Raw genomic sequence first — 17,533 nt, 5'->3', positions numbered from 1 at the left:
CGGTTGCTAATCCATTCAGAGGATACAAGATGCCGTTCTCTGGTTTGTCAGCACCCCAGAAAACGCTTATACAGCAGGTGGTCCTCACTTAACAACGTGCAAGGTTAAAGGTGACTCCGAGTAACGACGGGCTTTGCGATAATATTAAAATAAGCGCAGAATGCGCTGACAGCGGAGTTGCGAGTGAATGTATATGTATTGTACGCGCATAGCCGTGATTATAATTGGCCTATATTCATGCAAATACATAAATATTAAGGGGAAAAAAACGGTAAAATAGCACGGTACGAATGGCCGATATGTATGCAAATACTGTACGGTAGAAACGGTGTTTTGCTTAACGACGCACTTGCTTCACAACAGACCCCTTGGAAGTCGAGGACCACTTGTATATAACAATACTTTTATACCGCAGAAACACATGGTAATGGTAAAAAAATGGTAAAGAAATCCAAGATATAAAATTGGATAAAAAAGTTAAAACTGTGACACAGTGAGACTGGGAAAGGTGAACCGTGATTTAAACATTTTTTCCGGACAGTTTGGAGAACTCTAGGGTCCTGCATGTTTTGGGCTGTGGGTGGAAACCCACCCAAACACGGGAAGAACACGCTAACTCCACACAGAAAGCCCCATCCATAAGATTTGAACCAGGGACCCTTATGCCACCCAACCAGCAAGTCATGTGATATTCTTATAAAAAATAACCATACAATATCAGAAGTCTCCTTGGGTTGGTAATAGGAATTTATCCAATAACCCAACCCCCAGGTGATTAACGCGTCTCCTCTCTGTGTTCTCTGCCTCTAATAGCTAAGTAGAGGTGAGCATAGCGGGTAAATAGGCAGCACGCAAATGCATTTTCATATGATCTCCACCTATAAACTCCCTGGAAAAGAGATTACCTCAGCAGCAACTCGCCTCAGCCACACGGAATACTCAATTGTCGGGTCACACCCTGCATGCAAATGACGACCCGGCGTCTCGGGAAGAGACATCAGCGTGAGCCGGTGCGATGAATTGAATTTGCACACGCGGGAGCGACCTCTTGCACTCGCTCAAATTTTTAATGAAAAGAAAGTACGGCAGAGGCCGCGGCGCATCATGGAAACCTTGACAGGGCAAACTAATGTAACAAAAGTGTCATGCGCGAATAGCACATGCAGCAAAATCCCATCCCAGTGGATGTTTTATACAGATTCTTCACCTTCCCCTTGTTTCTTACACTATCCTGAGTCATATTTCACAAAGAAAAACCCTAAGCAATGCGACCCTGGTTTCTGTGAGAAGCTGCCGTTAAACAACGCAATTTATATTTCAACCGAGGTGTCAGGTTTTGTCAGAGGAGCTGCTTTTTGTTTGCTTGTTTCACCAAACAGACACAGAATTTAAAATCTAATTGTCTGCTCTGCATTTTGTTCTAGATGGGAAATGCCTCTGAAACATTTCTGTTTGTGTCCAGAATATCAAAAGACAATGACTTCCTCATGGGAACACTCTACGCCATCTTTGGTGAGAGCTTTTTTTTTTATCCTTTTTTAGTCATACGCTATAAACAGCTTAACCGTTGCCGTGCAAATGCATCTCTAGCGCTTTATGTCCTCCAGGTGTGCTCTCGGTGCTGGGGAACGGGATCCTGCTGTTCGTGGCCTATAGAAAGAAGTCCTCCTTGAAGCCGGCGGAGTTCTTTGTGGTGAACCTCGCCATCAGTGACCTCAGCATGACCATATTCCTGTTCCCGCTCGCCATCCCTTCAGCCTTTGCCCACATGTGAGTGACCGTTCCGGTCTCCGATGTCCACTGTCGCAATGGTACGCCACTGTTCAACCTTCAACTGAAATTCCTGCGAGGAGAGAGGAAGGAAGGCGTCAAGGTTGACTGTGCCACAAGGAAAAGAAGGGTTATGAGTCAAGGGATTTGATTAAAAAGCAATTGTCGATGGTTAGTGTAGACAGAGTATATGAGAGGAGCCCGGTCGGAACCCTGAGGCTACAGGGAGCGGAGATCAAGAAGTTGGAGGATTTCAGGTACTTGGGGTCAACAGTCCAGAGCAGCAGAGAACGTGGAAAAGAGGTGAAGAGACGAGTTCAAGCAGGTTGGAACGGGTGGAGAAACGTGTCAGGGGGACTAAAAGACAGAAGAATGACAGCAAAGGTGGGCAAGACACTGGTGAGACCAGCGATGCCGGATGGACTAGAAACTGTGGCAATAACGAAAAGACAGGAGGTAGAGCTAAAGGTTGCAGAGATGAAGATGCTAAGGGAGTGACGGGTATGGATATGGAATGAGTCCATCAGGGGGACAGCACATGCTAGATGTTTTGGAGGGAAGGTCAGAGAATACGTTGGTGGACGGAAGGTGGAATCGCAGCCTCCAGGCAGGAGGTCTAGAGGAAGACCAAAGAGAAGATTTATGGATGTCGTGAGAGAGGATGTGAAGGTAGTTGGTGTGAGAGAGGAGGATAGGGAGAATAGGGTTGGAAGGAGGAGGTTGATTTGCTGTGTCCCCCCCGAAGGGAAAAGCCAAAAGGCGAAGAAGATTAAAAAGTAATTTGATTATTAATTGATAAATATCCATCTGAACCTCTTGAGACATGTGAAACTGTAAACACATCCATCCGGCGGAGGCCAAGGAGGAAAACTGAAGCAAGACACCCAGAATTGCAGAAGAGCAGCTTGTTCAGATGTATTTTCAGGTGTATTTACCTCTCAGCAGTAAAAAAGGGGGTCGATCCATCATACCTGCCGTGTTGGAGCTTAATAGTTCTCTTACATGCGAAGGATTTCGGTCCGTCCTTCCCGTCTGATGGATGAAACTCCGTGGAACGGTTTTGAAACGACTTCTATGGAGACATTTCCGACACCTGTGATTAAAACGTGTTCTTTCTCAGAACTATGTGAATATAACTGCTCCTCACTGATCTTCCAAAAAAAGGCTAAATCAATTTTGTTTATTCTGCTTTGAGTTGTCTCAAAATTAAACTCCTTCCTCATTCTGGCAACACTGCTGTTTGACAAGCTTTTATCCTTGAGGCTGATTTGTAGTCACGCGGGACTATGAGCTGATGGGATGAGGTTGAAGAGGCCATTGTTTTTCCCCCCACAGAATATTCATATCATACCAAGAGTGTAAAAGAGGCCCCTGGGTTATTCTGGGACTACAGCATTTTCATGTGTGCGCTGTACCGCAAACATCGTACCCTCTGCGTCCAGCAGTCCTGTCAAATCCTTTCGATGAAGGGTGTTATCCGTACAGGCTTATCCTTTACCTCATTGGAGGGGGTTGCGTCATAACTCGGTGTGCTTTAAATCCACGCCAATTACTTCTGAAATCTAGACAAGAATGAGACTCAGAGTGGAGTCAAGTGGTCCCCTGGGACGCCGACGATCATAGCTGTCACATGATCCATTGAGTGAAAATGTACCACTGCTCACCGCAGATGTGTCCCGGCTGAAGGCCAGAAAGCGCGTTTCCCCGTCTCGTTCAACCAATGGGAATTGTCTGACGCGGCGGGTAAGTCGCTAACACATGTCCCCTCTGTCTCCTTTTCTTTTTGGCTCAGGTGGCTGTTTAATAGGATGACCTGCACTGTCTATGCCTTCTGTGGGGTTCTGTTTGGCCTGTGCAGTCTGACTAACCTTACTGTGCTCTCCTGTGTCTGCTGGCTAAAGGTGTGCTGCCCCAACTATGGTAGGGTGACCAGTTTTGAATACTTTACCTTGGTTATGACATGTCTTTTCTCCACCATCATGTATTAATGTTCATTTTCCAGAAGCCTTGCGTCACTCATTGAACACCTTTTTTGATATGCTCAACTCCCGCATCAGCCCCGAGCTAAATTATCTTTAATAAGGTAGTTGTAAACTCGGCAACCTGAAGACTCATTTTTAAATGAATATAGACACGGACACTCCGCAGTGATGTGCATATTCTAGTCTGACCTCCTTGAACAGCGGGAAAGACAAACAACAAGATGTTTACGGTCTGTTTTGATCCACTCCCCTGACTTATTAACGGGCTCCCCTTCAGCGTCTTACATTGAAACCCGACCAACCGTCCAATTATTGAAATTGCCCGATTCCCTGGATGCCTGTACATTCCCAAGATTTGGCTTCATCCATACTATAATTGTGGTGATGAATTTCAATGTGTGGTGTTCTGTTTACATTTACCTTACAGTACTTCATTATATTTTCACTAATCATTTTCCTTCATTTATTCAGTTATCGGTTTGTTTGTTTTGGTGTCGAAAATGAGCCTCCGCCCTCATAGTAGCTATGTAAATGAACCTTTGCTTTGGACTGCTCAAGTTATTGCATGCATTAAAGTCTAGTATTTACCACGGTGAGTCCCACAGAGCTATTTAATGTTTCGAGGGGTTAAAAAAATCCAATTAAATTGGAAAATAACTGAATGTTAAGCTTTGGGTAAAACTAGAATCATGGTGGTTTAAACTGAAAACTCTTGCGGTCATATTAATTAGAATTTTGCAATTGCCTTTTTTTCACAGTTTATCAGTGACAATTGGGAAAAGTAACTCCGCCTTTTTAAATGTCATCCAATAATTCCAACATGCAGGAGAGGATCAAACAGACATGGGCAGTGCATAGCTGCCGTAGGGGAGCAGTTGTGGGTTACAGGCCTTCATTTCGGACATTTGAGCAAAGAAGGATAAAGGAGGATTGGCTATTGGCTAATTGAGCATGTTGTTCCATTCCTCGTGTTGATTGGTTCATGGAGAGAAGCAGCCGAGCATACATGTCTTGGTCCACTTTGCTGCCGTTCGCGTAAGCGTGACTACTGTCCACTTTATGCTATTTAGTTTGTGAAACTGTTTTTAATTTTTTTGCAATACCCCACGCTCTACGATGCCTCCAAAACGCCCAGCATCTACCCAAAAGTCTGGCATTAGACCTCAAGCGTAGCAGGAAGATACTGACTATTGCTGAAAAGGTAAAACTTTAATAGTAACAGGAGACAGTTTAACAGATAACAGTTTGCAGGTGGTTTGTAAAGGGTTGAGCAAGGTCCATTGAGGGTTAATATATCTGTAAATACCATCAAAATGATCACATCTCTACTTCACAGAAATTAACTTTTCGTCTTGGAACGTAACTCCTGCAAAAAAAGGGAGGGTACACTATATTGAATTTTGTTTTAACCTAACCTTAACCCACCACAGTCACTCATTAACAGTAAAATCATGTAATCATGGGTTTCCTTCAGGTTCCAGGATGCATATTCCAGGATGCAAATATTAATAATAATAATAATAATAATAATAATAATGATAATAATAATAATAGCATTACAACTTACCGAGTCTCAATATGGTTGTATTTTGAAAAAAATATTTGCAGTTCTCTGTCTATGACTCACTCTTGACGCATCTCAAGATGTTTGTTTCGGTCATGTGGTACATTAATTCTAATATTAAACCCACAAAATTAATGGAAAACAGACATCTTCGGAAAGTTTCTTTGCAAATCGGAAAAGGCCCAGTGAGGAGACAGAAGCAGAGCCTATGAGCACTAAGAAAAAGAAAGCTGCATTCAACAGACGATACCGGGAGACCTACTTAAAATATGGATTTATCGCGACGTGTGATTCCCACGCACTGAGCCTGCTCTGCATAATATGAGGCAATGAAGCCTTCCAAACTGCTTCGCCACTTGGAGACCAAGCACCCTGTATTAAAAAAAAGCCTTTGGAGTATTTTGAAAGAAAAAAAACAGAAATATTTTTCTATTGATATTAATATGTATTTTTCTGCCACCCCTTAAAGGCCGGTCCATAAAAACATTGCCTGGCATTAAATGATCCGTGACGCAAAAAAGGTTGGGAACCGCTGGTTCAGATCATGAATGAATTAATCTGTTGCGTAGACTAAAACAAACATTCTGATAAAACACAGTTCATAGGAAGGTACGGTGTTTATCATTATAAGCAGCAACAAGACAGACACGTGTGTGTATATGTGTGTGTGTATGTGCATGTGTGTGTGTGTGTTTGTGTGTGTGTGTAAGCGAACCCTCAGGGGTCAAGGAGGATGCAATTTTCACTTTCATCACAATCCTCAAAATCTCTTCTGTCTTGAACATTGACAGACATTTAGACCTACCTGTATATTTTTTTTCCAATTTTTTTCCTATACAATGAAATTGATTGCATATTCACAGAATCTAGTTTTTCACGCAAAAGGAAATTCAAGGCTGTGCAGAGACTGTCATCAGACGTCAGAAAACCATGAACGCCAGGCCTGGGCGGTGAGCTGAACCGATAAACTCTTTTTGCCCATTAGAGACACAATTTGACTTATTTTAACTGATAATGATGGAAAATAATGGGTAACCAGTTATTGCAGAGGGAAAATAATATAACAAAGTTATGAAGCTGTGAGATAGCGTTTTTGTTAAAAGCACGGAATGCATAGAAAACACAAGGTGAAACTTGTAAATGGTTGAAATGACTCATCTATCATGTCTTTTGTGTGTCCTTTGTGACACCTTCTTTTTTCCCTTCCTAGCAATGCCTGTCTCGCCGCACCACTTAGCCATCAAATCGCGCTACACTCCAGGAACGTTACGGTTCAAATACTTGATCTACATGCCCCACAATGGAGTTTTTTCATCTTCTTTGAGTTTTCAGAATAAGCGTGAGCGCGAGAGTGTAGCTTGAATGAAATTGTGTCGAACAAGACTAAAATCATTCCTGTGAGGGAGGTGAATGGTGCTTTCATAAAAGTGCATTTATGCATTCGTATTCTCGGGAAAGGATTCAGAGGTTACCCTCAGCCAGCAGACGCTTCTGTTCAATATCCCAGCCATATGCAACTTTAACGGTAATAATAATAATAATAATAATAACAATAATCCCAACAACATCAACAACAACAACAACAACAATAATAATAATAATCACAACAACAACAATAATGATAATAAAACTACTATTACTATTACTACTACTACTACTACTACTAATAATAATAATAATAATCATTTATAATAATTACATTCACAACAACAACAATAATTGTAATAATAATAATCACAACAACAACAACAACAACAACAATAATGATAATATTGGAGTGGAATTTGCATGCTCTCCTCCGGGTTCTCCGGCTTCCTCCCAGGAACATGCAGGAGATTCTTCCTAAAATGCACAAAAGTGTGGACGAGAGCGTGGATATTTGCATGTATCTTCAGTCCAAAAACAAGCAGCAGGTTAATTAGAAAAAAATTGGAAAAAAATTGCCCCGAATGAGTGAGTGTGTGAATGTTGTCAGTCTTTGCATGTGGCCCCCGTGATTGACTGGCCACCAGTCCAGGGTGAACCCTGCCTGTCGTCTGATGACAGCTGGTCAGGCTCCGGCTTCCCCCGCGACCCTGAGTGCAGGATAAATGGCAGAAGATGGATGAATGGATAAGAAGAATTAGAAGATTCTGTCACTGTGTCAACGTGGTTAGTGCTGCTGCAAGAACAAGAATGTTCTTGGTTTGTTAGTATTCATGTTTTCTCAATGTCTGCGGTTTCCTCCTAGCTTCCAAAAATGTGCAGAAAGTTCAGTCATTTATTCATCTATTCCAGGGATGTCAAACTCATTTTGGTCCGGGGTCCACATACGGCCTAATTTGTTGTCAAAGGGGCTTAAATTATAAAAAATCTTATTATGAAATGAACTGTTCCTGTAAAAATGTCGAATGACCTGAGATTCATGAAGAAAAGTAAGTGCAATTTCAACAACACTATGCCTCAGTTCTGCCTTCTCAGTTCTTCGTGTATTTTGTTGTATTTTTCACCGCGGTGAGTCTAATAGTGGCACCGAAACTTGCTGCATCCACTCCGAGCATACAGGTTTCTCATTAATCTCAACGAACAAATGCGAAGTGGTCCAATTTTCTTGGAAAACCCTGCACTCCATGTTCACTTTTCTCTTTTTTGAAAACGACATCTTGCTAATGAGGGTGTACAATTCTAACAATAAGACAGACCCAGAAGCCACATTGCTGCCATCTGTTGTAAGTCTGAGTCACATATTGTTGTTGCTAACACTGACTAAAACATTGCACTCCTAGCAGACAATATAGGCAAGCAATTTTTCTTTTTCAAAAAAGTAGTACATGATTTTTTTATGTATTTTTTCAAATTGTAGATTTATTCCATGGACCGGACTGGACCCCCTGGCGGGCCAGTATCGGCCCGCGGGCCGTACTTTTGACACCCCTGCTCTATACCATCCATAGCAGGGGTGGGCAATTATTTTGGCTGGCGGGCCACATTTTATATTTAATTTTTATACGCGGGCTAACGAGGTATCATTTAAAATGTACAAAATGAAAATTGCAATTTCAATATTTGAATTTTTTTGGCATTTTATTTCAACATTAAATCATTAATGATCATATAAATGCACTGACATTATTTTGAACATAGTCCTCCACACAAAATCAAAGAAAAGAAAAAAAACAGGAGTTTCTAAATTCAATAGAAATTAAAAATACTTATTAAAATATTCAATGAAAATTGTTCGGCGGGCCGGATAAAAAAAGCGAAAGGGGTCAGATGTGGCCGTAAAAATCCCAGGAAGCCAATTCCAGAGGCAAGGTTCCCCCTGGACCAGGTTGCTAGTCCAACACAGATCCACATATTGAAACATGCAACTGTTCAATCCCTCATTCACGCATCTGTGAACATACTACATGTTTTTGGACGGCGGGAGGGCAGCCTGCCACACCCCACACAGAAAGGCCCCATGTGGGCATCGAACCAGGGACCCTCTTGCTGCGAGTCCGCCTCGCTCATCTCAAATTGCCCACAAGTGTGACTTGCAGAGAGAGCGGTTGCCTTGAACATCTCCATATTTGGTCCCGCGATCGATTGGTTACCAGTCAAGGGTGAACCCCGCCTTTCTCTCTCCCCACTGCCACCCTGAGGGCAGGATTATTCGTATAATAGTAAACTTTATCAACTTCCAAACTTTCTTAAAAACTCGCTCCAAACCCCACCCTGAGAAATCCGGGGATTAGATCTGACGCCGGGTTGCGGAAGGCATTTCGTTGGAAATGTACATCTCAAAACGTGGCACGTGCAAACAGAATGCATGTAACTGTTTTATATGATTTGTATGTCATTTTGATTTCATTTTAAATGTGACTGTATTCTTTAAAAAGAGGTTTTTAATCTCAATGGGACTTTCCTGGTTAAATAAAGGAGTAAAAAAAAAAAAAAAAGATTCTGTTTGGAGGTGCTGGGATCAGGTGTGCGGCTATATAAGAAATAAAGCTTAAAACAAACACATGTTTAACTGTCGCCAAGGACCGTCCGAGTCTGCAGGTCTGCTGCTCAGCTCTATAAAATTGAAATAAATCTTTACAAAGACACACAAAGTTTGATGCGGGAACTTTCTCTGTGGATGCAGGTCGAGGGAAGGATTTTATTCTATTTTTTTTTAACTCTTATTCATTGTGCCAGGAGACAGACTGTGAAAACAAGGCTTGCGAGGCGCAGGGGGAAGGGGAGCTTCTTTATGGATTTTTGTTTTTCCGACCTAATTTGTTACTTTAATATTTATTTAGGCTTGTTGATTCGCTTCCCGCCTCCCCGGCTTCATGTCAGAGTGCCCTTAGACACGATGCTGAACCGCCCAGTTTCTCCCGATGGCCTGGACGGCAACCGCTTTCATGGCACCGTCATCCGGTGTGTGTGTGTGTGTGTGTGAGCGAATAGATGGATGCTATCCGGTGTGAAAGCGCTCTTAAAGTTGAGACCATTTACCCTTTAATTCTAAATGATAAATAGTTTCATCGGTAGCGATGACAGAGTTATCTTTCAGCGACAAAATACGGCTTTTACATTTGGTTCGATTTGGTTTCATGAGCCTAGAGGACTTACCGAGCAAAATTGGGCGCCATGTAGATCTAATAGACTGTGAGGATTAAACAGGGCTTCACAAATGAAACAAGTCAGGCCTCATTTGTCCACATTAAACTTCATGGCACTTTGAAAGTTCCTGAATCAGTTCCTGGCTGGAATTTATGGCCTATTTCAGTAGGTTTTGACGATTTCTGCTGAATAGCCGTGTATAATTGAACTCAACGCTATAATTTTTTTTTAAGATCTTTTCCCATGAAGCTCTGGAGATCAGTGGGCTCAAAAATATAAGTGTTTGAAATGTAAATCAGTACAATTAGTTATGGTTATATGAGATCCACCATCAAGGAGCATTGTGCAAATGTATGCCATTTAGCAATACTGTGTATCTGTGCTGTCTTCTTGTTTCCAAACTACTTCATACAAGCTGAGGTACCGAAGCGACGCCAAGAATTCCAGGCAGACAATTGTAGAGCCAGCACTTTCAGACCAACTTATACCACCTACTGCTTTGCCAAGAAAGTAAATAGATGTGACCCAAATGCGGAGCACAACATCTTGGGGGCAAATATTCAAGAAGTTGAGATTTAAAATATTCACTCAAACTGCACTTAGGAGCGAGGTACAAATAAACCACAACCTTAAAACTGCATTACCCTCAGAAAAGCAAATAAACCCCAGAATTCTGGTTGGGAAACAAGCTAACGGGCAATGTGTGGGTCAAACAAGATGACAGATGCTGAAACAGAAGACGGCTTAAATACTATCTGGGTTTATGGCACAACAAGAGACAGGTTTACAACATGAGGGCACATAGGAAGCTGACAGGACCAATTAACTCTGAGATGAAGATACTGCGCAAAGCAGGAAGTTGCAAACTGTAGAATCAAAGGGGGGGCGGAGAACGCGACAGGACGGGTACGCTGCAAAATAGCAAATATCAATATCAAAAATCACCCAAACTGAAATGTGATTCAAGCAGTTTAAACCTTTATTATCAGAAATGCTGCAGGAAGGGCAAATGATAGCATCTAAATTGCGTCAATGGCCTCTTCGTCGTATGAAATGTGCTCATGTGGGCTGGTCTGACCATCGCTATATGTTCCCCGTCATTAAGTCTGACTCGTGGGGAAGCGAGGACGCGGAGGTAAAGTGGATTAAATCAACTCTCCCTTTTTAGAGGTTATGCTCTGGGAATTTATTTTTTCATTGATCTAATACACTTATACCAGTCTATTTGGAAAAGTAGCTTCTTTGTGCATTTGTGCATCTTTGAGCATTTACGGTGGCATTGATATTTGGGTGAATTTCAGTCCTCCGAGCCACAATACCGTCATCTCCAATTTGACCTTTGATTTGAATGGGCTGATAATAAAACTGACATCCAATATCAATATTTTGCCTTTTCGGTGTTGTATTTTTTACTGAATCGTAAACTTTGTCGTTATAAACGCGAAGCCCTCCTTACACCTCCCCAAGGGCACGGTATGTCTGGTGCTGTTGTGGGACTTTCAGGGTTCAGTGCTGTATCTTATCTGTTCCAAGGACCGGGTTCTTCTGGAACGACGCCTCGGTTTCTGGACCTTGGATCCGCTGTAAACCCTCTCCCAGTCGACATCACCGCCCCAGGCACGAAACCCAACGGCCGCCTTTACTTTTCCCGCTGCTCTTGCAAGGATCTCGTGTTCCCGCTCACTGATATTGCGGTTCCTCTGGACTGCTTCGTCCCTCAATAATGTCTTTCTTTCTTTTGTTTGAAAATGAGTATGATACCTATTTATTAGCCTGCAAGTGGAAATCAATCTAGACCACCATGTGAGGATCCTTCGGTCCTGACTTTAGGACTTCCAACCTTTATGCAGATATGTCTTTGCACTTTGCTACGGCTGTCCTAGATTTGTGCCTCTGCACTGTCCTTCAGTGCAGTTGTTTCCAGAAGTAGGTCACAGGTAGAATTTCTCGTCCCTCCCTTGACTGCTGGATTCTGCTGACTGATGCATTCACTTAGCACTTCATTTTCGGGGACCATTGTTCAAATGATCTTGGTTGTTTGGTTTGGTTTTCAGAGTGCCTGAATTTATACGGTAGATATATACATATACATATACATGCATATAAACATATACACACACACACATATATATATATATATATATACACACACACACACACACATATACATATACATATACATATACAAGCATGCAGTAGATTCATTGGAGACCCTAAAGTGCCCAGGCATGTGAAATAAAGAGCAAATGGTTGTATGTCTCTATACAATGTGTGAATGAGAGAGCAAATGAATGGACCATATGGAGGATAAATTATGAATGATTGAATACAGGTATATACACAGTAATTTCCGGACTATTGAGAGCACCTCAATATAAGCCGCACCGGCTAACCGATCGCTATCTTGGGCTTCCTCCTGGTCACTAAAACTGTCAAAGTCGTCTCCTTCGGTGTCGGAATTGAACGGACTCAGAATTCAGGTCCGCTGCATTGAGGATAAATGTTTGAGCGGCGTGAAACGGGGCTTGTTTTATTTATTTGATTGGAGACTCAAAAATTTCCCCAATTGTGTGAATGAGAGGGTGAATGGTTGTTTGTCTCTGTATGTGGCGTGTCGTTTACTGAAGACTGGTTTATTTACACATGCATACAGTATATAGTGATACAGCTTTATAGATAATGAAAAATGAATATTTCGAAATAGTGTGTCATCAGATTCTAAAGGATTAACGAAAAGATTCATCTAAGAATGAAATTCTCACCTGAGCTCTAAATCATTGAAGATATTTTCTTGAATAAAGTATTAGTAAGTAAAGCGCTGAAGCAAATCTCGAAGTTGCAGTTGAACAGTTTAATACTCACATGGATTGTAAATGTGTTTTAGCCTGAGCCAGTGGTTATGATGGTGGTGATGGTGCCTTCCTTTCCTCTTTAAGTATTTGCTACCATCATTTTTAGTTTAGAAGCTACCTCACTTGAGATTTCCCTCTTCTTAAGAGATCCCTGCTGGTAAATAAGATGGGTGTTCTTACAGCCTGACTGGAGTTTTGGCATTTGACCCCGTCCACGGCCCCTCAGTAATGGTGACTATTATGTGAAAATTATCTCCTTTCTACTATTATCTATTACTGTTATGTTATTTACTTGAAACTCTGGCACAACAATTTCCTTCGGGATAAATAAAGTTGTTCTCATCTCATCTCATCTCATCTCAAAAACGCATGGAAGTTCTCAACACGCAGGCGCACGTGGGGTGAGTCTTGCATGTCCACTGCAGGAGAGCAATCCTTGATCCCTTTGGGAGGATCTAATGAAATGAAAGAGATAGGGGTGTGAAGAGCAGCGAACGGAGATAAGACTTACAGAAAACTGACAAGACAATCAATGTGGAAAGGCTTCCTTGATGGAAGCAACACTGAAGATGCTCAAGTATCTCAATACTTGCCGAAAACCGATCGCTCAGATATGAATTACGCTGCTAAAGCACTTTATTATGGATTATCTTCCTAATGGTAATGGATACTGTGCATTAAGAGACTGTTGGTATCAACTTTTGACCAAATTGTCTTTTCAAATTAAGTACTTGATAAGATAAGATAAGATAAGATAAGATAAGATAAGATAAGATAAGATGAGATAAGATAAACTTTATTGATCCCCCTAAGGGAAATTCCTTTGTCACAGTAGTATGACACTTATAATATCAAAAGATAAAAAGTAAAATGATTATATATATATATATATATATAAACAAATATTATTTTTTGTATGTATTTATATAGAGAGAGAGAGGACTGTCTCAGAAAATTTGAATATTGTGATAAAGTTCTTCATCTTCTGTAATGCAATTAAAAAAAAACAAAAATTACTTTTTTATGATATTCTAATATTTTTAGATAGGATTTTTGAGTTTTCTTAAGATGTAAGCCATAATCAGCAATATTGAAATAATAAAAGGCTTGCAATATTTCAGTTGATTTGTAATGAATCTAGAATGTATGACATTTTTTGTTTTTGTATTTGCTTTACAGAAGATAAAGAACTTTATCACAATATTCTAATTTCTGAGACAGTCCTGTATATATATAAGTATGTTTAAATACACTTTCTTTTAAGAGTAAATTGACAATTTACATATTTTCCCCATGCTGAGATTTATTTCAATTTAACAAGGGATCTAATTGGGATTGGACAATGACGGCTGCTGCGTTGTTTTTCTAATCAATACATCCTGCGCACACATTTACAAGGAATTCAGAAAATAATTGAGTGCCGGTCTCAGCGTGAAAGACACTAATTGAATCTTTAATTTAACACTCAAATGACTAAAAGTTATCCTCTGGGGGATCCTTGACAACGGATACAAGACATTAGCAATGACAGATTAGCCCCTATTTCTCACCACACACAGATCCTGGTGTGCGGCAGGTCTTAATCACCAAACGCCGTCCTCAATTTGAACTATACCAAGGGCTGAGATCCAGCTGGAGAGGCTTTTTGGTGTTCCAGATAAGCCCCCCCGTGCCTCTTTTCCGCTATGATCCCGCTGTGAGACAAATAATGGACCAAATCAATTGTTAACGGCCGGGGCTCCTTGGTATTTCTCTTGCTATTACTCTTCGGTGCGGGGAAAATGAAATTGTGGTGTAATATTCACAAAAGCGATCCGTAATTGCATCTTCCATGAAGAAAATAAGGCTAAATAAATCAAATCAAATGCTTTGAATTTTACAGTGTAATTCAAAGATATTTTTAATGTCCTAAAAACTCAATGTATTTGAAAAAAAACACATTAAAAAATACATTCAAACTGACAAAATGAATTGAGATGACACTTCGGAAGGTGCGTTCACATCTAACATCATAGTTCTTCATGCACTATAATCTATTATGTGTTTCATATAGATAGTGTTGACTGTGCTTAAAAAAAGAAAGAAAAAATGAAAAATCTTTGCATACTTTGGCCTCTATGTAAACACAGCTGCTCTCCTCAGACGTAGAATAACATTTATGTTTGAGTTCCTGACATTATGAACATTGCTAGCCTTGCATTTGCGTTCCAAAGGAACGTGTGATTCCTCATCTGAAGATGCCTGAGGTCAAACCCATTGAGACGGAGAGGCCATGGACGCTTAATAAAATACATGCACGCCGTTTTATCTCTCTATTATTATCCGGTATTACCAGGGCGGTGAAAAAAGGGGCAATGATGCATCACTGAGTAGAGTTATCGCTACCATAATGTCCCATGATGCTATCTGCTGGAAGAATTACTTTCCCCCGTGAATTGTAACATCCATCACCGACAGCGAAATCGTTCGCAAAATATCGGATATTTGAATATTCCATCTCTCGCTGTGCCGGGACTTGGATAACCCTCACTCGTATGTCAGCAACGTGAAGTCATTTTTGCTCTTCCTCAGGTAACAAGTTCTCATACTGCCACGCCAGCATGCTGGTCGCCGGGATCTGGTGCTATGCTGGATTGTTCGCCGTCGGGCCCCTGTCCGGCTGGGGGGAGTACGGGGCCGAGCCCTACGGCACCGCCTGCTGCATCAACTGGCATGCGCCGAGCCAGAGCTCCGCAGCTATGAGCTATATCATTTGTTTGTTCTTCTTCTGCTACATTGTTCCCTGCTCCGTCATCTTCCTGTCCTATACCTTCATCCTTCTGACCGTCCGTGGCTCCCGACAAGCGGTGCAGCAACATATGTCCCCGCAGAACAAGATCACCAATGCACACGCACTTATCGTCAAGGTAGCTCTCGTAGACTCACACCACAAGTTCCTAAACTTCGGATTTCACCATGCGTTTTAAACATGTCCGATGTCTTTCAGCTTTCCGTGGCCGTTTGCATCGGTTTCCTGACCGCATGGAGTCCGTACGCCATCGTGTCCATGTGGGCAGCGTTCGGTAACCCGACGACCGTGCCGCCGATGGCTTTCGCCGTGGCAGCTATCTTTGCCAAGTCTTCGACCCTTTACAACCCTATCGTCTATCTGGTCTTCAAGCCCAACTTCCGCAAGTCCCTCTGTAGGGATGTGGCTCTGTGCAGGAGGTCCCTCTGTGGATGTTTCTGTCAACAAAACACCTCTCAAAAAGGAGCTAGCAGACAGCCGCCGCACAAAGAAGAGTGCAAGTCTACGCGGTTGTCCAACGGGCTACCGGAGAACCACGGGAGCTGCAGACACTGCCCTTGTCCTGAAACGGCCGGTGGTACCGGAGAAAACTTTATCGACTACAGCCCCCAGCAGACTGCCAGGATTCTTAAAGGATCTCAACATAGCGAAGTGGCTGTCAGCCAGCTATCCAATGAGATGCAGAGCGACTTCCTCTAGATAATCTCCGCGAGACAACGAGAAGGCGAGCCAAAGAAGTGCAGGACACGTGGCGAGATCCGAGACTGAACGACTTCGTTTGCGAGGGGAAGGACGGACCGGGCTTTTTTTTTTTTTTTTTTTTTTTTGTCAATATTATTGAAGGATGGTGAACTGCAGAAATGAAAACGTCAAAGTTTGGAAAAAAAAAAAAAAAAACTTTTCTCATGCCTCAAATATGTGATACTGCCAAAATATGCATGACCAACACGTCAAAAGCCAATCAAGAAAACATTAGCACATTTAGTGATACATATCCGACACGCAGCCATTTCAGCGGGTAAAACGACTCACCGTCTGATTTTCCGTGGATCGACGTCGAGCTGAGAGACAATTTAATGGGGATGCGAATCCGTTAAAAGCCGTGTTGAGAGGAGGGGAGCTGTTGTACTTAAAAATATACCTTTAATGTATTTATTATGAGTACTGTATTTGAAAAATTGATATTTATTGATAACATGCCTCAAATTGAAGGCCCACAGGGTTGTTGTAAATACCTAGGAGGGGAACGACTCCTCCGTTGCTTAAAAAACAAAACAAAACAAAACAAAAAAACATTAAGCTTTCAATGCCTCAAACCATTGACTGGCACTTTGTCAGTCTGCATTACTGTACATGTGCATGCACATAGAACAAAACTCAAGGTAAGCGTTCGCTTGTTGAGCCTGTTGCTGTGGCGGGACGGGGAGCGATTTCACCAATTATGTCTGATCGGTTTCGACCGCACGACTGAGCTATAGATCTATAGATGGAGAGAACACGGAGCTGCCAAAACTCCAAAAGAGTTGTGTTCTCTCTGAATGTACTAAAGAGGCTCGGTTCCACGCGGAATCCAGGGTTCCGGGACGCGTTGTTTGCGAAGGCCGTTTTTTTTAAATAAGCTACGAGCGTCCGATTGTACAAAGCGAGAAGCAACCGTTCACTGTTAAAGTTTTTGGACGAGTACGTGTTTTACCTTTAACGCACAAAATGCAGATTGCAAAAGAAAACAACAAACACTTAAAGAGCCATTACAGTAACCTGAGTGACTATTTTATTTTTCTTCCTGTTTGCAATCAAACATTTACCTGAAAATTTCTATCCGAAATAACTTCGTCTCCATCCGTATTTGACGATTACCAGACAAAAGACGACGAGCCAAAGAGGAGGTTCGGTTCCTATTACGAGAAGGTTTAGCACAGTTGGCTCGGTTTTTATCCTGAAAACGCTGGCTACTGCAATTGCAAGTAAAATATGATTATTTTGGTCTTGTTTTAAGGGATTGGGT

The 17,533-nt window shown here is 41.8% G+C and overlaps 1 protein-coding gene across 1 annotated transcript; it reads left to right on the top strand.

The window, feature by feature from the left end:
- Positions 1-1,424: 1,424 nt before the first annotated feature.
- Positions 1,425-16,820, top strand: opn7b (opsin 7, group member b). The gene is made up of 5 exons (XM_086141748.1): positions 1,425-1,512; positions 1,608-1,770; positions 3,563-3,690; positions 15,312-15,646; positions 15,727-16,820. Exons 1-5 carry the CDS (start codon positions 1,425-1,427, stop codon positions 16,225-16,227), a joined length of 1,215 nt encoding a protein of 404 aa, XP_085997874.1. The 3' UTR covers positions 16,228-16,820.
- Positions 16,821-17,533: the final 713 nt, after the last annotated feature.

This window comes from Fistularia commersonii, chromosome 34 (assembly GCF_037954325.1).
Source record: "Fistularia commersonii isolate RoL2024-O1a breed Wild chromosome 34, RoL_Fcom_v1.0, whole genome shotgun sequence".
Classification (NCBI taxonomy): Eukaryota; Metazoa; Chordata; class Actinopteri; order Syngnathiformes; family Fistulariidae; genus Fistularia; species Fistularia commersonii.
This window is presented reverse-complemented; position numbering and strand designations above follow the sequence as displayed.

Excerpts from the sequence above, each read along its gene's own strand:
- opn7b (XM_086141748.1), top strand. The coding sequence starts at position 1,425 with ATGGGAAATGCCTCTGAAACATTTCTGTTTGTGTCCAGAATATCAAAA. Across the intron at positions 3,691-15,311 it reads GGTGTGCTGCCCCAACTATG|GTAACAAGTTCTCATACTGC; the intron begins GTAGGGTGACCA and ends GCTCTTCCTCAG. Across the intron at positions 15,647-15,726 it reads CACACGCACTTATCGTCAAG|CTTTCCGTGGCCGTTTGCAT; the intron begins GTAGCTCTCGTA and ends GATGTCTTTCAG.